The sequence below is a fragment of the Mesoplodon densirostris genome, chromosome 2, assembly GCF_025265405.1.
Source record: "Mesoplodon densirostris isolate mMesDen1 chromosome 2, mMesDen1 primary haplotype, whole genome shotgun sequence".
Taxonomy (NCBI): domain Eukaryota; kingdom Metazoa; phylum Chordata; class Mammalia; order Artiodactyla; family Ziphiidae; genus Mesoplodon; species Mesoplodon densirostris.
The window spans coordinates 11605409-11625804 of record NC_082662.1 but is presented as its reverse complement, the minus strand read 5'-3'; the positions used below and the strand labels follow the sequence as shown (position 1 = coordinate 11625804).

The window sequence follows — 20396 nt, the reverse complement described above, 5'->3', positions numbered from 1 at the left end:
AGAAGTCAGAATTCTCTCACAAAGCAGCAGTGGAAGGGAATCTGGACTCCAAGGGCTGTGCACACAGCTGGAGGAATGTCAGGTTCAGGCAGCCGGATGCCCTGATTTCAGCCCCAGGGATAAGTTTTGATCAAGTCACCTTTGGGCTCAAGATGTATGTCAAGCTGTTTCCACACTTTTTTCCTACCTCTGGTTGAACTTAAATCCACTCAAATCCTGGAGAACACAAGCCTTGGGGCCAGTGCTTTCCAGGCTCCAAAACACATTCAGCTGGCATTTCTGAGCCCACAAGGAGGAAAGGGTTGTTACACCCACTTCATAGATGAGAACACTGAGGCTCACAGGTTAAACGACTTGCTTGAAATCAGATGCTGGGCCAGAGCTGGAACGATTACCCAGGCCTGGCCTGGCCTGGCACCACTGGTGGGTTGCAAGGGTCCTCCAGATGGAGCAAGGCATGCAATTTGAGATTCTCTTATTTGGGTGCAATTAACTGCTACTGGTAACCTATTAAGAAAGCAATCAAAGATTTCCAAAACCTGAAACTCAGAAATGCAAACGAGCAGTCAGCCATTGTTTTCCAGGGACTTTGCTTCAGAAGCATGGCTGCTGCACCTGGCCTGACAATGTCACAAGACTTCCCTGGGGATGTGCTAGGGAATAGGATTCCTGCCATTTCCAGGAAGGAAAGGTCAAGGTTTTCAATTGCTACTATTTTTGCTTCTTAAAGATCAATCCTCTTGGGGTAATTTTCTTGAGGATTCAGTTTGTTGGGGATGTAGAGTGCAGGGCTGCATATTTGCATATTTTTCAGTAACTGGGCTTTAAGACACCATGCAGTTGTGGTTCAGGTATGCATTCTCCATACCCTAGCTGCCATCAGGATGTATACCCTCCATCTGCTTATATGGTGACACTTCATTATGACTTAGATACTTAAACAACTTCTAACATACAGTCAAGGTCAAACCCCTACGTTATTTTTAAGTTTATAGGGCATTCTTTTATATATAAACTTATGAATCTATCCTTTTATAAGATAAAGTTAATTATATGTATTCCCGCTTGATTCTTTATTGGTACCGGGGTTTTTTTCCCACGGGAAAACGGGAACAGGTGGGACGTAGGGGAGTGTGGCATGTTCTGCTCCACCTGGTGGGGTTTGAGTTGAAAAAACTTGAGTCATTTGTTCAGAGCAGGTGGGCTGGGGGTAGGATGTTTGGGAGGAAATGCAGGGTTTTGGTGAGAGGGCCAGTTGACATTATTTATTTTTTAAAGTTTTTAATTAAACATTTTTTTTCTTTTTTCTTCTTTTTGGCCATGCCAGGCGGCTCGCGGGATCTTAGTTCCCTGACCAGGGGTCGAACCCGGGGCCCTGGCAATGGAAGTGCGGAGTTCTAATCACTGGACCGCCAGAGAATTCTGAGGTACTTTCAAACTCATATTGTCACAGGCCTGATGACCCCATCTGATGCAGCCCCACTACACCTGGATTCCCTGGGAGCCCAGGTTGAGTGACGCACATAGCAGCAGCCGCATAACCTTGGGGGACAGGTGTGGGGCAGCTCCTGGGACCCCTGGGCCATCCTGAGAGGACCTTCCCCCCACCTCAGGAAGTGGCAACTCTGGTACGGCGAGGGGTTCCATAGCAGGGCAGAGGGAGGCGTCCCCTGCCCACGATGGAGAGCTTATGCCAGACCACAGCTCGTTTCTGTTCTGCTCTCCCTGCCAGCCCCTCTCTGGGAGTGGGTTTTCTGGGCCGGAGGTAAAAGGCTAACAGAGACAGACTAGGTCACAAAAGCAAGGAAGTGCTAGGCTGTGCCAGAGGCTACTGCTGGGCGAGGGTGGGGTGGGGTGAAGCTCAAAGCAGGCCCCTCGGAGGCACTGGAGGCACCCACGTGCTGAGTCCCAGCCCCTTACTGCCCACATGGAGGAGCGGTTCAGGGCACTACAGACTCACTCGGTTGGAAGCCCAGTTCTACTGTTTCCTGGCTCCTTGACCCCGGACAATTTACCTCGCCTCAGTTTTTTCATTGATAATGGAGCCGTTGGAGGATTAACTGAGTTAATACACGTCAAGCACGCAGCATGGACCCTGGCCCATAGTAAGTGCCCAACAACTGTTAGAGGTTATTATTGTTATTCGACTGTTAGGTTATGCCAGTTAGAACCTGCCAGCACGGGTCGGACAGCACGCAGGAGGGCCCCCGAGGACAGCCACGCAGGCTGTGCACTGCACAGCTCAGGGCGCTGTCCATGCAGGGGTAATGCAGTATACAACCTGTGCAGCTGTCCACCGGCCCTGCAGCTGGGGCAGCCCTACTCCAATTCCTGACTAATAGTGACACTTGAAGTTGGACCATTTGGGGCAAGGTCTGGAGAAGATTAACAAAGGAGGTAGTGTGGCTTTTGAGTAGAGCTACTCAGATTTGAATCAGGTGTGGCCTGGCCCTTGAGAAGGCCACGGGATTAAAGGAGCGATAGCTAGGATCTTGGCCAAATCACTCCTCTCTGGGACAAAGTTTCCCCCATCTGTTAGGCGTAGTGGGTTGGGTTAGTTTGGTGAAGGCAAATAGGCTTTTTTCCTTGGACGCCAACTCTGACTGATTGGCGGTGTCTGTTTGAGGCTTTGTAAAGTGAAAGAATTAGAGGCCACTTTGGGCTGGGTAGGAAGGGTTCTTGAATTGATTAGTGATGTCTGCTTGAGGTCAGGGTGAGGGAAGCTGTGGCATGTGTGTTTGGGGCCATTTGCCCTCCTCACATTAGCCCAGTGGTTCTCAATCCTGGCTGCACCAGAGAACGTTTAACCACACTCTGATTCAGGGGTGTCGAGCCTGGCATTGGTAATTTTTTTCGAGAAAGCTCGGCAGGTGATTTTAATGTGTGGCCAGGTTGAGAGCTGCTGGGGTAGATGCCCCTAAGCTCCTTGCAGTCCTGAGCTCTGTAACTTCTCGGCACGGTCTATACATTATGGTGCTCTGAGCTCTCTTCTAGCAGAAATGCAACGGGAGTTAAAAAGCTAGTCTTCCATCAGTTTTACTGCTGGAGAGGATTTGTTGTTAAGTTGGGAGACTGAGGTTGAAGGCACTGGCTGTGATCATGGATTGGGGTATCCAGGTGGCCTCTTCTCAGGCCACACTGTGGAGTTTCACCGGGGGAGGACTGGCTTTGCATCTGGTGAATCTCGGGTCTTGGAAAAGCCTGGCCCACTCTGGCTTCATTAGGGAAGCCCTGGGGCTCCTTTAATTTCTCTCTTAAACTCCTCTCAGTCCCCAGGGATGGCGGGGAAAGTCGGGACAATGCAGAGGCCCACTGAGGTCTGCAGGAAGTAATATGCCCCAAACTCATGGCGCCCCGCTCTGGGTCTTTGGAAGGAGCGCCAGGGGGAAGAAGGAAGCAGATGAAAGCTGACTGGGGCCACTGGGCTGGAGAATGCAGGGTCAGGGCGCCAGGCTCGGAGGTGGTGCATTAGGACCACGGGCTGCCCTGGATGCTGACGGCTCCTCCAAATTACAGCCAGGGTGGCAAAGATGAGATGTTTCTGGGAGGTCACTCCAGCCTCAGCCCCTCGATGGGCCCAGAATCCAGCCAGCTTTCCTCGGCCCCTCCCATGACCCCCTCAGGACGCAGCCCTGGAATTCCAAGGAGCAGGTCATGCCAGGCTTTGCCTCCCGCCCGGAGTAAGATAGAAGCAATCAAATAACATAGAATTCGATCATATTTTAAAATAAGCTTTATTTAGATTTTTTTTAATATTTTATATTTGCATCCATGCCTTCGAGAAACCTTTCCCACGGGAAAGGTTATTTTCATCTACTGTTACCCATAACTCATTCGCTATTTGACGTAGTTCTCTTAAATAGATCATCCTTAGTAACTCTTAGAATTATCTCCTAATTTCCGAAAACTGAAATGAAAAGGAACTACTAAATCATTACCAGGAGGGGTTGCAATCTTATTTTCTTGTAAATAAAGGGCAAACAATAAAAATCAACCAAAAGAAAAAAAATTCATGGGGGGAGAAAAGTATTTCCTAAAATACCTCTCTGTAGAGAAAGATGCCAGCTCCGGCCGCTCTCCCTCGCCGCCAGGCTGGGTGAAACGGCTCAGCCAAAGGCCAGAAAGATCCTTATTAGGTACCCTGCCTACTCCTTTCCAACCCCCCCATCAGGTCAGAAGGAAAGGGAGCAGCCAACTGGGGCTTTTCTGTTTGTTTTAGAGACTTTAGACAAAATATCCTATCCCTTCTGATAAGAGATGCTCCAGCATTTAAAATTCTCCTTGTTTCTTGGTAAGAGCTGAAAACGTTACTGCTAGCAGAAAGCACAACTACTGTTGTTTAGAGGGTGTGTGAATTGAGCTGTTAGTATTTAAGGTGGTGCAGAGGGGGGTGGGATTCGCAGGTTAAAAGAAAAGGGAAAGCTAGTTTTAGACTTCGGGAGGCCCTGGCTTAGAAGCTCACGTGTTCTCCATCACCCGGTGTTACACTGCTCACGGTTCCTTTGCTGGTGACGCCTCACCGGGGCCAACACTGCTCTCCAAATAGGCAGATGTGCCTGCCAGCCCTTCTCTCCTCGGGTGAGCAGGCTCAGGCTGCTGTGACAAGTTGGAGGAGGGCCCGAGGGATCCCGAGAGACTCTGTGAGATGTAGCTGGAGGAACCAAACAGAATGGGGAGGGCAGAGGTGCTGGTGCTGGATGCTGTGTCCCCAACAGGCTGCCCCTTGAGACGGGCGCCTCCCCCATGACACCTGCCCCGCCAACGTGCAGAATCAACCAAGGATGAGACACAGCTGCAGCGAGGAACGCGTGCCGCTCCAGGACCCTCGGGGAACCAACTCGGGCCGAGGGTCCCTGTGGTCGTACCCTGTGGTCATGCAGTCGGCTGTCTCGCCCTGAACACAGCAGCCTTTCTCAAAAGACAGACCCAAGAGAAGGTGACCACGACAGCAGGCACTCTGTTCACTGAGGTCAGTGCTCTTTCAGATAAATAAATATATATAGAAAGGCCTGGAGAGAGCTACAGGCAGGAAGAAAGGCGGAGCGCACTCCCATGCAGGGATGGGAGAATGGGGGAGAGAGAAGAAGAAAGGACGGAAAAAAGCAAGCTTGGAAGTCCAACGGTCCCTGGGTTCTGGCCACCCTAAACTCTACCTTGCACAGCTCGGCAGCAGCATGATCATAGAACAGACAAGTCAACAGAGAACCCGCCTCCCGCCCGCCCCCCGTGGAAAAATATACATTCCAATATTTACGTAATAATTTAGATAGAATAAGTCTTCTGCATTTGTGCAAATAAATTAAACGGAACAATTTTCTTTTCTTTTCCCCGTAAAGAAAGAAACGGCAACGCAATTTAAAAACTGGCAGGCCGTGAGAAAGAGCCCGTGTGGCCTCTGACAAACCGAGACAAGACAGGTCCCCTGGGCTGGGCTCGCAAGTCTTCGCGGAGGGTGGACCTTACCCTGATGACGATGGCGTTTGCGGGTTAAAGTGACTTGGGCGCACCCCGAGAACAGGGTCTGGTCCCACACGTTCACACCGGGGGGACGGGTGGGCGGCGGGGTGGAGTGGGGGGAACATCAAACACAGACTACATCCTCGGGGAGACGGGCTCCAGAAGTAGCAGTTCGGACGAGGGACATTTACAAGCACGGAGTGCACAATAGTTTTGTTATTTACAAATACACAGCAGTCCTTCAAGTTTTCAAGTTTCATAAAAAGGGAAGGGGGGAAGGGACCAAAAAAAAAAAACCCCCAAACCCCAACGAACCAAAAAGCGAAAAAAAAAACATTGAAAAAAACAAAAACAAACCCAGATTAACAACACAACTGTATCGCTCCGAGGACAACAGAGAGTTGACATGTTCACACACGTTTGTAGTATGTACATCAATTACAGAGGTGGTGACGCCGGGGAGGGGCCCACGCGAGCGGGGCTCAGCCGCACCCTCCCCCCACGCCCACGTGCGCGAGAGCTCCCATGCACGCGCACACGCACCGCCACGCACGCCCAGCCGCGCATTCCCCGCTCGCACGCACGTCCACACGCACAGACACGCCCGCCGGGCAGCAGGCGAAGGGAGGCGGGTATCACCAGTCCGCGTCCTCCTCTATGTAATAATCAGGGGCGGTACCATCAAAGAGGCCGGGGTCGAGGGACTTCCGCTGCTTCCCTCTGGCGAAGACACGCGAGATGGAGCCGAATCCCATCTTCTCTTTCTTCTTTTTCCGTTTTTGGTCTTCAAGATCCTCTAGTGACTGAGGAGTCAGGCCAAGTGGCAGAGGTAGAGGGGAGAAGAACAAAGGCAAGCTGAGCTGGGGCGGAAGACAGGGAGGGGTGGGGGGGCGGGGATGGCTGGAGGGAGGCACCAATGGGTAAGGATGCCAGGGTCTGCCCCTCACTCGCTGAGCGGACTTGGGCCAGTTACAGAATCTCTCGGGGACGACACTAGGACCCATTCCAAGACTGTCATGAGGATGTTGCTAAAGTGAGGGTAAAAACGCTTAGAACAGTGCCTGGCACATAAGCAGCATTCATAACGGCTGCTGGTGGGGTTTGTACTATCATTTAAATTCAGTTTGCCTAGAGCCTTCCAGTGCTCGTGGAGGGCTTGCAGAATCGCGTCCACGCATGCTGCCACGGCTGATCACAGGGCCCATCTGGAGGGGGCATCGCAAGTGTATTAAGTTCACTGCGGAAAAAGTCCCCTTGGAAAACGGGGCATAGGAGAGCCGGGAAAACCAGGAAGGAGGAAATCTGAGCTTCAAGTCAGCCAAGAGCAAGGACCCCAGACCTTAAGGCCCTGGACAAGAAGCAGGACTGGCCTCGGTAGAGCGGGGAGGCAGGGGTTTGGGTTCTAATCCCAATTATGTTACTACCCATGGAAACGTGGAGAGCCCCCAGCCTCTCTGAGCCCAGGTTTCTCGTCTGTGACATGCGGGGATTGTTAATAATGACAAAGACAGTGATGATGATGATGATGATGCTGTGGAGGAGGTCTTCCTGTCGGGGTAACTAAGGGACTACCCCAGTAGTGTCTGCAGGAGAGCTTTGCAAACTGTCAAGTGCTTTATACAAAGATGCAGAGTGGTGTTACCAGTCAAAAGGTGGAGGTTAGACTAGACTCATGGTTCCCCAAACCAAGTCAGAATTACCTGAATTCCAGCCACTCCCCCCTCCCCCAACCTGGTGGATCAGAATCTCTGGGGTGAAAGGCCCAGGAATCTGCATTAGAAAAATCTTCACTGGTGGACCCTGATGCAGTTGAGCAGTCCAGAAGACCAGCATATGGGAACCCCAGGACTAGAAAGCTGACCTCAGAGACCCCATCTGACAGTCAAATTCATGTTGTTTTCCTCCCTACAGCCCCCTTCTCACTCTGAGGATAGAGTATTGAAAGGTTAAAAATGAACTTTAAAAAGTTTCCTGCAGCAAGGGGCCCAAAGAGCCCAGGGCCCACGTCATTAGCCTTTGGCTGCCAGGAGAAGACACTCTCTAGGGATGCGTGATGCACTTAGTATGTCCACAGATCCAGAAGAGGACATGGAAGGGCAGACTCAGGTGCTGAGCCTGGCTGGGGCACCGACCTATGTGTGACTGAGGTAGTGGCTTAAGTCCTCTCTGCCCTGGGTGGCCAAGTATGGACATGGTGGTGCTGAGGGCTGAGGAGAAAAAGGGTGAAGTCACGGTCAAGGTGGGGTGGAGGGAGGGCCTGAGTGGCCAGGGAAGGCACACCTACCTGTACAATGGGGTTGTGCAGGTTCTTCTGAACCGGGCCGGGACTGTCGCCCTGTAGCCAAAGGAGAAGAGGAAGATGAAACAGCAAAGACACATGACACATGAGAGCAGAGGTGGCCTGTGGAGCATGGGGTTTTCCGTGGAAGGAAGCCATCCCCTAGGGACCGCCTGCTTCTGTACTGGGGAATCCACCCTCCACCCCTGAAGTAGACACTTCCAAATGGCTCAATGACGACACCTGGGGTTCATGAAGATGCTGCCAGGACCAGGGGTCCTGGCCAGAGGCCCTGTGATGCTCTCTTGCCTGCTCTGGCTTCTTGACCCCTAACACCCTCTGACCAACAAATCAGTCACTGAAAGTCTTCTAAGTTCCTCTCCCGACTGGTCCATAGAGTTAGAACTGAAGTTGGTTATACTTGGTGCTTTTCATAAAGAAGTATAATTTTATAGAAAAAATAAAAATAAAGAATTTTGGGACAGGAAGACTTGGGACAGGAGACTATGCAGCCTCTTATTTCCCCCACAAACAACACAATGAATCTCTTATTTTGTGGAGGGCCAAAACAGGGCTCACTAGCCTGATTTACAGGTACACAGAGAGGTTCCAGACAGTCCAACATTATAGAGCTAAATAAAACCAGAGCTACAACTCAAATTCAAGCCCGTCTGGTTCTCCCTGGTCTAGTGCTTCTTCCTGTGAGTGTGCAAAAGCCCTCATCACCTCCCAGAATCAGTCTGTCCTGCCTGGGGGTGGGTACCATAGATCACTGGGATCACAAGTCATTACTAGGGATACCCCTGGTGGTCACTTCCAGAATTGCAGGCAAAAGGCAAGAAATAAAGCATGTGTCACCTGAGCCAATGTCCATCAATCTTCTCCAGCCTCTCTGTGCTGAGTCCCCACCTCTGCTCTAAATAAGTGACTAGAGCATGAAAGGATGGGGAGGTCCTTACTCCAGGTCAGGCTGTTCCTGTTGGTACCAGGCCAAATGCCTGAGCACAGACGGTTACCCGGAGCTATTTTCAGGCTCTTCCTGGCTTACCTGTGTGCACATCTGTTGAGATGGGGGATGAAGGTGGTTGAGGGAGGGTGGGGATGGAACAAATGGTGGTTTAGTCTTTAGTCCCATCTCAAGGTTTGCAAACAGAACCTATTTGGCAGGCAGCTAAGGTAGGTTGGCCCTGTACAAGGCCATCTTTGCCAAATTTATGGGGAAGAGAATGAGGCCAGAACCCACTGAAATGCCTATGTGTAGACAACTGGCTTATCAAAGCACCCACTGCCTGGCACCAGGGCTCTGTGTAAAGTGAGCTTGGGAATAAACATGCCAGATCTGCTGCCTGTAGCCTCAGGTATGTGCCAAGGCCAAGTTGGGCAAAAGGCTAGGTCTGAGCCAGATGTAATTCAAGAGGCCTTTAAAGAACCCTTTCTGCAGAATGGATTTTCCAGCAGCATTTCGGCTGTCAAAGCCCCTGTGGGCCCCCCATGGGAAGACAAAGTATGGCCCTTGGGAAGGTATTCTCAGATGCTACAGGGTACCTGGCCCACACTAAGAACAAAGGGCACTGCTGGCTGTAGGTGTAGCTCAACAGTGGTCCTCAGAACAAGAGAGTAATGTCAGAGGCCCCTCTACTGGCCCACCTTCCTCGTCTTGGTTCTGTCAGGACAGGCTTTGTCACCAGGGTTCTCTCCTGGGAACAACAGAAGAACAGATTGCTTCCTTAAAGCCTCAGTTAAAACAGAATCCGAGCCCCGAGTGGGATTCAGGCCTGAAGTGACCTCCTCCTCTTCCTGATGTGGCTTTGCGAGGCCCAGGCCAGTAGTCTCTGTTGTCCATGTCACCACGCTGAGGCAACTTATTTCAAATTTAGTCTTAGCTATTTTTTTTTTTTTTTTTTTTGCGGTACGCGGGCCTCTCACTGTTGTGGCCTCTCCCGTTGCAGAGCACAGGCTCCGGACGCGCAGGCTCAGCGGCCCTGGCTCACGGGCCCAGCCGCTCTGCGGCATGTGGGATCTTCCCGGACCGGGGCATGAACCCGTGTCCCCTGCATCGGCAGGCGGACTTTCAACCACTGCGCCACCAAGGAAGCCCAGTCTTAGCTATTTTTATTAAGTGCTTTTCATTGTTATTATAGATTTGGAAAAAAAAATGCTTCCATTGGGATTACTAATATAGAATATTTACTGATTTTTTATCAATTGATATTCTACCAGTACCGTTCTGTACTTCTCACTATTAGTCTAATGGCTTTTCTGGTTATTCTCTTGAGGTTTTCCAGGTAGATAATCATCCCACTGGCAAGTAATGGTTATCTTGTCTTTCCTTTGCACGATATCCACCTCATTTCTTGTTTATTATCCATCTTGCTGGTTAACAAAACATTGACTGAGTTTTTGAGAAAGGCTTCCTGTGTGTCTGAGGACCCGACTCTACCGTGTCTTTAGGACGTGGCAGGGGCGCCCTCTGGATTCTCAATCGCGTGATGGAACACATGTGAAAAGTGGTCCCCACCTCCTGACCCCAGTGTTTCACATTAGAGCCTTGACGTGGCGTCTTCCTGTCCTCAGATGCTTGACCCACTCACCTTCGTTCACCCCCTCACTCCTGGGGACCCTGTCTGTCCCACCAGCCATCAAGAGTTAGGTGGCTACGGACCTGTGCCTCTTGGTAGCTGGGACCCAGTATGAAATCAAAAACTGTAATTAAGTAAGCAAAGCAAACATAACTTAGAACAAATTCACCGGATGCTTCTCCAGAGGCAAAATGTGCAAAACTTCCTGGAGATTCAAAAAAAATCTGGCTCATTCCTGCAGGACCAAGAGCTGGCTCTACAGGGAAACAGGGGTGGTGATGAGGTCCTGAGCCCTGGAAGGTATGGTCTGGGAGGAGAAGCCTACGGTCCCAGACATAGCCCACCAGAGATAAGCCCAGGCTGCTCAGACCCTGAGGCCGACCCAGGCCCGCCATCCTCTGGATTTTCCTTGCCCTCCCGGACACAAGGAGCCAACAGGCCTCATTTCTTTCTCTCCCCACATCCATCTCTTCTTGCAAAAGGAAAGAACAGAACAGGAAATGCCTTCGCCAGAATGCTTCCTGGGTGGACGAGAGGAAACAGCGGGTAGGTCTTCACCCCCTCCACTCCCACCCCTGCGGTTTCCGGGTGGGGCCCAAGGCCCAGGCCCTGCTGCTGCTGGCCTTACGTTGCAGAGGGAGTGCGTCCGGTGTCGAGGGGAGTTGATGTCGCTTGGCGTGGACGACCGGTCGCCTTCGGCGGCAGATGCGTCGGAGATGACGGAGGGCTGCCGGGAGTGGGAGGGGCTCCCCCTGACCGCTGGAAGGCAGGGACAGCTGGTGAGTGGGGGATGGAGAGAATGTCCTTGCCTTCACTGCCTTGCAGGTCAGGCCACCCAATGCCCCCATTATACAGATAGGAACACCGAGACGTAGAGAAGACACTTGCCCAGCTCTCCGCCCCTCTAGTTCACAGCCCCACGGGTCACCAGAGAGCCAGTGCCAGCAAGCATCTCCAGCCTCTGGATCCAATTAGGCCCCCTCCTAACCAGGGTGAAGGGCAAGGGGCAGAGGTCTCCAGGGGCCTCGGTGACTGTCCTCACAGTGCTCCAGCCACCTGGACGTTCCCTAGGCCTGGTGCAATCCTAACCCGTGGTCAGTACCAGCTTCCCAAGAGAGAAGCCGTGAGGCTACCGCCAGCTCCTCTCTTTCTCCCACCCCCTCACCCCACACCCGATCCGCAGCAGCACCTCCAAACGCAGCCCCAAATCTGGCCACTTCTCTCCAGCCCCACTGCCACCACCCAAGCCCAGGCCACCACCGTCTCTTGCCTAGAAGACCATGGTGGCCTCCCAGAGGGCCTCCCTGCTTCCTCTCCTCACTGCCATGAGAGCCAGGCATCCGGTCTCTCTTTACCTGGGGGTGGATACGTGCGGTCCTCCTCCAAGCCGAGGGGATACAGCCCTGCCCACCCCCCAGCCTCGGCTCACGTCACACCAGCTTTCTGTGGTGCCCGACACGCACCACCTCCCTCCTGCCTCACCCTTCGCTGGTCCTGCCGCCCATCAGGCACATTCTCAGCCTTCAAGTCTCAGCCTGTCCCGAGAGAAACCTCCCCCGATTATCAGCTCTCCCCACTGTCTCTTCTTTCCCAACAAAGCACCTGTTTTCCGTTGATTCCTCTCCCTGCACTGAATATAACCTGTGATCATTCGTTGTCAGTTTAGTCACATGTGTTTTCTGTCTTCACACCTACAATGCCAGCTTGATGAAGGCAGGCAGTCTGGGTGTCTCAGCCATGTCCGACCTCAGAGCTCACGGCGCCTGGTGTGCAGTAGGTGCTTAATCAATAGTAGATGAATTCCTGGAAGCCCACCCAAGTCCCCCAGCAGAGTGCTTTCCTGTCTGCAGGCGCTGGATGGAGGAAGCACTTTCTGCTCGACAAGACTGAGGACCTACTGTGTGCAGGCAGCATGTGAGCAGGGAGGGCTACATTACTGAGAAAGACAGTCCTTGCTGCCAATGGCCATATGGTGTCATACGGAGGAGTGTGGGGCTTTGGAGTCAGGGACTTGGGTTCCCAGCTAGGTGACGGCAGGACCCACAGGCTCCAGAAGCCAGCTGCCTGTCTCCAACCTGCATCTGTCACACAAATGCGACCACTCATAGGAGGGACAGAAAATGGAGCCAAGTGGGCCGCGGATGTACAGAGGAGTTTGGGGCTTCTACTGTGGCCCATGGGTACAGATGCTGACCACAGGCTGGGCCCCTCTTCCCCTCAGTGCCTGCAGCAAACACCCCTAACACTTAGTTCTGCCCCTCCCACACATCCAGGGATTACCTGGAGCTGTCAATCAAGGAGCTCTCACTGTCTCCTCTGCCAAAGGACGCCCATGTGACCTAGACTGGAGAATCAGTGCATCCACTGCCAGACACAGTGATTGGTCCAAAGGCAGGCATGTGACCCTGGCTGGCTAATCAGAGTCCTTCTTTGGGATTTACTATACACACAGAGAAAGATTTCTCTTTCTCAAGACTCTTGAGCTTCAAGGGCCCTAAAAGCCTGAAACTGCTGGAGACTGTTTTCTGCTTTGTGAAAAGAGGTGGCCTAAGGATAAGGTCGAATGGAGGCAGGCAGAGCTGAGAGATGGAGAGAGTCAGACAGACCCAGGTATTGTCTGAACCTTGGTATCCAGCTATGCCTGAGGTCCATCTCTTAGACTTTTCAGTTCCCTGAGCCATGGCCTCTGCCCTACACCCCCCTAAAAGCAGCTATAGTGTGAATAAAGAGGCTGCCCCTCCCAGTGGGCCAGATGGCCTCCTGAGACACCCCCGGAGCTGTGGCTGGGCCGGACTCACCTTGCCGGTCCCCAGGGTGGGGGGGGTGTGAGTGGTAGAGAGTCTGCTGGCTCTGCCGGATGGCTGCGGTCAGTGGGAGGTCCGCCTGCACCACCCACTCCTGGTTGCCATTAAGCACCGTCTCGCCCGGCATGGCGAGTGAATGCCGCTTGGGGACATCCTTGGTCAGCGTGGCTAAGGACTGCTTGGCCTGGAGAGAGAGCCGGGGGACAGGAAGAAGACGACATGATCAAGGGGACCTCTTGGCCTACTGCTTGGCCATCACCCACCATCGTGAGAAAGCCGCGAATCCAACCTCTGTGCCAGGGTGTCTCTGGCTCTGCACTGCGTGCCAATCAGTACCTCACATGAGGGTTTGCTTTGGGGTTAGTTACCCCTTAGTTCCTGCCAACACAAAGTGAGAACACAAAGGGGGACTGAGGACACACTTAGCACCCATTCTTTCGGGTTCGCCAAGAACCAGCTAGGATTTGAATGAGACGGTAAGAAAATGGTGTTTTGCCTTTCAGCACCTTACCTCCTCCCAAATTCAACCTCCGATGGCCCCTTCACAAGGTGCTGTGCAGCAAAGGCTGGGGATAGGGCAGACCCTAACCTGCCTCTCAGGATCACAGGAGAATACGTGGGACACAAGGAAACCCAGGGACAAGCACGGGGCTGAGTTCGGGCAGGTGGGATAGAGAGCTCTTCCTTTCTCTGTCCTGTGCCTGAGGTCTCTCCCAGCTTTGGGTTATCTCCCCCAGGGTATGTGGGGTTGTATTAGAAGTGATCTCAAATTATTTGGGGGAGAAAAAGGGTACATATTAGAAATGTATTAATGCATATTCTTTCTTTCATAGTCAATTTCCACTTCCGCACTAATTCCCCAGGCTCATGTCAGGGGAGAGGGGGCACATGGGGAGGGGCCCAAGGGCCTCGCACTGAGATTTCCAGTGAATCTGGGGGTCACCGCAGATGGCAGAGCCACCATGAGTGCTGGCTTTGCCCCTAAAATGAACACAGATGAAATGGAAAAACCTCATCTCATCTCTCTCCTAGCTCCAGAACTTTCCAAACCTCCCCCAAGGCCCTGGGCTCCTCCACGCAGAGCAGAGGTCCTTGAGAAAGAGATTCTAGCTGAGAAATGAAGTTCTTGACCTAAAGCCTGATATACCCTCATCACATTGACCAGCTGTGTTACTTTAGACAAGTCACTGCCTTCTCCGAGCCTTACTTTTTCCCCATCTGTGTAATGAAAAGCCTAGACCAATCTTTAGGGCTCCCTCAAGCTTGGATACCCCAGGAGTCTATGAAATCACTCCCCTTCCACTGCCAGCCCCCAGGGAATATAAACCCATATGGCAGAGGGAGGCCGAGTTGGAGTCAGCCCCACCCCCCAAGCCAGGTAATAATCTCTGCCTGGTTTAGAAAACTATCCTGTGCTCAGTGCAACAGCCCTGGGTCTCAAGTAGGGAGTGTAGGATTAGCTGTGCTTGACAGAGGAGAAACCAGAAACTCAGAGAGGTTAAATGACTTCTCCAAGCGTACACAGCAGGCACAATGTCCAAGTTGGGGCCCAAGTCTGGGAGCCTGGGAGCCCCATGTGGTGTCTATGGTGCCCACGCTCCTCTGGGGCAAGGAAACAACCAGCACAAGTGATGCAGACTCTGAATCCACGAGGCAGAGAGTGGGGCGTGGCTGGTCACCACGGGATCCCCAGCACCTGGCTTGGGGCTGGGCACGTTCAGTGAAGCACTCAGTAAAAATCTGCAGAGGAAATGGAAGCAGGCTTCTGCCACGTCCAGGCGGCCAGCCCAGGGAAGCAACTCTGCTAGTTTACTACAGGAACAGTGGAGCGATCCTCCTGCTGAAGGAAGGAGGCAGGCTGGCTGTGTCTTGGAGCTGCCGTGTGCCTGCTGCAGGTCCAGTGTCATGGACTCACGTTTCCTGGACCACCGCATCTCACGCGGGACCACACCTGCTCCCCCCTCCAGGTGTCTGTGCATCTGGCCTCCGAGCCCTCCATCCTGGCACCGCTCCACGCGGGCAGCTGCCCCACTCCCTTGCTTCCTCCTGTCCAATCCGTCTTGGCTGCTAGGAAGGTGGACTTGGGTGGGAAATGAGCGCCCAGCCGGTCTGCCATCATGCTAACTAACCCTCAGCTCTGCCCTCTTGCAGACGTCCCCAGCCACACCCGTGGAAAGCACAGGCAACTCCAAGTCGCCCACTGAAATAAGCAGCCCCTTGAGGTAGCACAGGAAGGCCCGAGGAAGAGGCCCGGGCAGGACGGCTCTCCTGTCCCCACCCGGCTTCCTTCTTCCAGGTGGACCTCCCCTCGGGCTGGGCCTGAGAGCGGCACCTTCTAACTCAGCAGGCGGCTTGGCATCATCGCTGCCTGACAATGGGGAGGGGCCTACGGTTAGTCCTGCAGGATGGGGCAGGTGTGCCTGTGAATTCTGAGCACAGGAACCTCTCACAAACTGTCCACTCGTGAGTTTAAACCTCTGACACAGAGCGAAACAGAGACGTGAACGGCAGGCAAGGCATGTAAGGTCTAACTTAAAATATGTGCATGTACTCTCTGTCTCTCTCATTGCTGCATTGAATCATCTTCCTGTGACAGTCTGCACAGCATTTTCTCTACTAATCTCTTCCATTAAATGCAATTCAATGGTGGGAGCTCCCTCTGCGCCTCCACCCCTTGCTGAGAACCCCGAGCCCGCAGTTTTGAGCTCCTGGGAATTGGAGAATTGGCTCAAACACCCTCATGTGACAAAAGTCAGACAGAACTGGGTTCAAACTCCACTTCTACTATTTGACTTGCTGTGTGATCTGGAGCAAGTTACTCCACCACTCTGAGCCTCAAGGTCCTCACAGTAAGATGGGGAACTGAGAGGGATTACTTTTATAGGTAAGTTGTGGGATGAGGTGGCCCGGCATAGCCCCTCGAAGCCTAGGCTGTGGCATCCAACAGCCTGGATTTGATCCCAACTCTGCCACTTTCTAGCTGGGGGATCCTAAGAGAGGCCCCTCACCTCTCTGTGCCTTCATGTCCTAGTCTGTCTGATGGGGATAACATGGGTTCCATGGAGAGCGCTTAGCCGATGGTAAAAAAAAGAATGTTGGTGACTGCTAATTATGAAGCAGTTTCCATTTCACAAGTAGGAGTCAGACGTGGAATAATTCACATGAAAGCCCAGGATACTGTCTGGTCTATTGTCCTGTTCAAAAAGTAGCAGGCTGTTAGGATTCCTTATGCCTCCCTGAGATCAGACAATCTGGGAAGTGGAAGGGGAAAGCGGCGCGGGGGCCCTGCCCTCCCCCACCCTCAGGTGCCTAGCTGCCTGGAGGCCAGGATGTACTTCCAGTCAGAGAACAGGCCTGGCCCCAGAGGGATGCTGTGAGTGTGGCTAAAGGGAACCCTTTACCGGCTTTCCAAGGAATTTGAGCTTGGCTAGGGAACGTCTCTCCCGCCAAAGGCGGGGAGGATCCCGGGGCAGGAACCTTCCAAGCAAACACGAGAAGGGTCGTGCTCCCGTGGACTCCAGCTGCAGAGACGCTGCATCTGCACCAAAGGGGCATGATGCCAGCTACAAGTTGACTCCACCATCCTCTTCTTGGGCTTACTGGCCGCGACCCTGTCCCAGATCTCAGGCTGCAGTAGTCGCAGGTCCAGCATGGAGGTGCCAGCATGAGCTGATAAGGCAATGCTGGCTGCATACCATCTCCATCAACCGCAGGCCCGGGGGCAGAGGGGGGCTCTGGGGGGACAATGTCGGGCTCGGGTGGGCCCTGACCTCATGTGTGTGGCCGGGGGTCTGAGCTCAGACCCAGTGTTCAGAGCTGGCTGTGGGCCAGGATGGCAGTGGTCCGGGGCCGGGAGGTGTGCTTGTGTGGCCAGCTGGTTTCCTCAGAGGGAGGGCAGGAGTGGTGCCAACCCAGAGCATAGCCATTATAAAACACACCGCGATCACCCTTGACCCCTGCCGCTCGACCCTGCCTCTCGCTGGTCCCTCACTGCGCCCTACTCTTGCCTGGGCCTGTGGCGGCTGTCATTTTCACAGACGACGAAACTGAGGCCCAGGCAGCTCAAGGACACCAAGTGACTGGCTAGTGGACGGGACGTGAGAATCCACGACTCCTGGTCCCGGCGCGGCCTGAGGACAGGCTGGTCCTCCAACATCAGTAACGACAGCTAACGTCCACTGAGTGTGGATGGTGAGCCTGCCCCGATTCCCCGTCACCTCACCTCACAATCACCCCAGGAGGAAGGTCTTATACGTATGAACACAGGCTCAGAAAGGTTAAGTCGCTTGTCAAAGATCACACAGCAAGAAAACGCAGGACCCCAACTGGGGTTGTGTTAGAACTGCACGGCCAGGGCAGCAACAGACACTGAGACGAGGGAATCCCACACTTTACAGAGGAGTGGTTCGCAACCGGCGTGAATTCTCTCCCCCTCCAGGGAACACTGGGAAATGTCTGGAGACTTTATTCCCCACAGTTGGGAGGCACTACAGGCCTCTCGTGGGTGGAGGCCCGGGATACTGCTGCACACCGCACAGTGCACAGGACGGTCCCGCAACAGACTTCTCCGGCCCCAAGTGCCAACAGCGTTGAGGGTGAGAAGCCCTGTCTACAGGGTACATAGTCACGTAAGAACTGTCTCCCATTTTGGAGAACATTGATAGAAAACTAGGTCACCAGGAACCAGGCTCCTGGGGGAGGGAGTGGACAGGACTAGCACTTGGAGGGGAGTCTGTGATCTCGGGGCTGGCAGCCCTGTCTCCCGCCTGCTCAGTGACTGGAGAGGCCACTGGGGAAGGCCTGAGGGATGAGCAATGGCTGGTAAGAGGACGCGCCTCCTTCAGGCCAGCATCTGGGTGTCCTTTCAGAGGCCTCCCATCACGGAGCACGGGGCCTGCCCACCTCCCAGCTCTCTGCCTCTCAACTCTCTGGGCAGCTCTGGGCGAGCCTCCTGCACACCGAGCCTGTTTCCAAATCTGTAAAATGGGCACAACAAGAATATAGAGCTCACTGGAGTGACTGCTAATGGATATGGGTTTCTTATTAGGGTGATGAGATTGTTCTGGAATTAGATAGTGGTGACGGTTGCACAACTTTGTGAATGTACTAAAAATCACTAAATTTAAGTCATACAAGGACAAATTTTATAATATGTGAATTATATCTCAATAAAACAGCATATTGAATTTTTTTGTGTGTGTGGTATGCGGGCCTCTCACTGCTGTGGCCTCTACCATTGCGGAGCACAGGCTCCGGACGCACAGGCTCAGCGGCCGTGGCTCACGGGCCCAGCCGCTCCGCGGCATGTGGGATCCTCCCGGACCGGGGCACGAACCTATGTCCCCTGCATTGGCAGGCGGACTCTCAACCACTGCACCACCAGGAAAGCCCAAATGGTTTGTTTTTGTTTTTGGTTTTTTTGCGTGAAAATTTTTTACTTAAAAAAACCCCAACAAACCACAGGTGGTCTCCACAGAGCCAGTGTGGCTACAGAGGTGAAACTGCTCCATGCGTGGTAATGCCTAGTTTGGCCAGAAGTTGTTATCAGGAAATGTCCCCTCCCCAAGGGTTGGAGCCCATCAGCAAGTACCAAGAGAGATGTTTGCTTCTTGGGAAAGCCAATGTCCTTTGACTTTTACTCGAGTGAAGCGGCCCTTTCAGCTGCATAGGGTGTGTGGAGACCCAGCGGAGGCTGGGTTGGGGAGGGGTAATGCCTGAATTGGGGCAGGGCCTGCTCACCCCTCACCAGGAAGCTGCCCCATGGCTTCAGTGTTGTGGGCAGGTCACTTAAGAAATTACCTATCACCAGTGCTACAGCCAGAACTCCTAGATCAGGAGTAAGCAAGTGACCCCAGATGGACCACTTGAATACCCTGTACTTGATCAGACTTTTGAAAACCGAAGTGAAATTCAGAGGGCAAAGGGTTTGGGTTCATCTCCCCCAGCAGGGGTCACTGAGTGGACCCTTCCAGATGGAATCCTGGCTTTCCCACTCCCTGCGGCTGCCTTGGCTTCGGCCCATTTCCAAGCCTGGCCCTCCACCTTCCCACTGCACCTGTGAGCTCCGGACTTCCTTCCAGTGCACCCTGTGTGCTCAGATAGCCCGAGCTGCTTTCTGTTGCTTGCAACCCGAGGACCTCAGGCACACACGCAGGGAAGGTACCTTCCCTCTAGTCTCATCCTGGCCAGCAGTGCAGTGAGGGGAGCTGGACAACACTGCCCGGAGCCGGCAGCGCTGGAAGCCTCCAGGCTGTGAAATTCTGCAGATGGCAGGCAACAGAGGGGACCTCCAGGCAAGTGGACACCCCACCAACACCGGGGCTCTCACAGGCTGTGCCTGTGCTGACGTTACAGCAAACCCACCACCCTGAGCTGCAAACATTCACCTAACTATTCACTTAGCAGAGAGGCCTGATGCCTGCCAGAGGGAGGGGGCAAGAACCTGAGTTTTGCTGGCCAGAACTAAAGCAGGTCGAGTCATCCGGGTATGGTGAGAGTGGAAGCAGAGGTGAGCTGGCTCCCAATCCTGAAAGACCCCAGAATTCCCCAGGATGCTTGAGGTTAGTGGTCCATGGCAAGGAAGACCCATCTGTCCATCAAAGGACGCTGGGAAGACTTGGGAGAATAAAGGTCTCACCTCACCCTGCACTCCCTTCCCAGACTGTCAACTTGAAAGGTTTCTGTCTGGGCTGCACGTGGCAGCAAGGCCGCCAGCACCACCGACCCCACTGGTGGGAAGACCCCGGAGAGGAGACCCAGCAGCTGGAGCTTCCTCCCGCCTGGGCAGCTCTCACCACTAGGGGTCAGCATTGGACAAGGAGACCCAGGAGGCAGAGGGTGGGACTGGTCCCAGGAGGAGCCCACAGATCCTGACTTGCCCTGGGCGACCCCTGCTCCTGAAGGAAGTGACCGTAGAAAACTTCCCTGTTGTCATATCGTCACTCACCATGTACAGGCCGGGCTCAGTGCTTCTCTTGCATTATTTCATTGCAATCCTCACAAGAGCCCTATGGGATATATGCATTTACCCTTATTGACAGTTGATGGAACTGAGGCCCAGACAGGTGAAGGGTCCTGCCCAAGGTCACGCAGCTAGACAGCAATGGGGGCTGGATTCAAACCCAGAACCCATGGCGGTAACCACACTGGTAGCCAGCATCAGTGCTGCAGAGAACGCTGAGTTCTCGCTATGAACCATGCGGGACTCCCCCCACCTTGGGGGTTCCCTACACACTCTCCTCCCAGCCACCACCACACTGAGCCCTGGTGGTTTCAAAG

At 53.5% G+C, this 20396-nt stretch overlaps 1 protein-coding gene across 2 annotated transcripts in view; it reads right to left on the bottom strand.

Moving 5' to 3' along the window:
• The window catches only part of KAZN (kazrin, periplakin interacting protein), a 469682-nt gene that overhangs the window by 38510 nt on the left and 410776 nt on the right, over nucleotides 1-20396 (bottom strand). The window contains exons 5-8 of one of the 2 annotated variants that reach the window (XM_060079952.1): nucleotides 13113-13302; nucleotides 10943-11073; nucleotides 7742-7792; nucleotides 6137-6260 (exon numbers count right to left, since the gene is read on the bottom strand). In XM_060079952.1, the coding sequence (XP_059935935.1) occupies nucleotides 6137-6260; nucleotides 7742-7792; nucleotides 10943-11073; nucleotides 13113-13302 (496 nt within the window). Of the gene's footprint in view, nucleotides 1-5801; nucleotides 6261-7741; nucleotides 7793-10942; nucleotides 11074-13112; nucleotides 13303-20396 lie in introns of those variants that run through there. The other variant, XM_060079962.1, reaches the window with a different exon arrangement.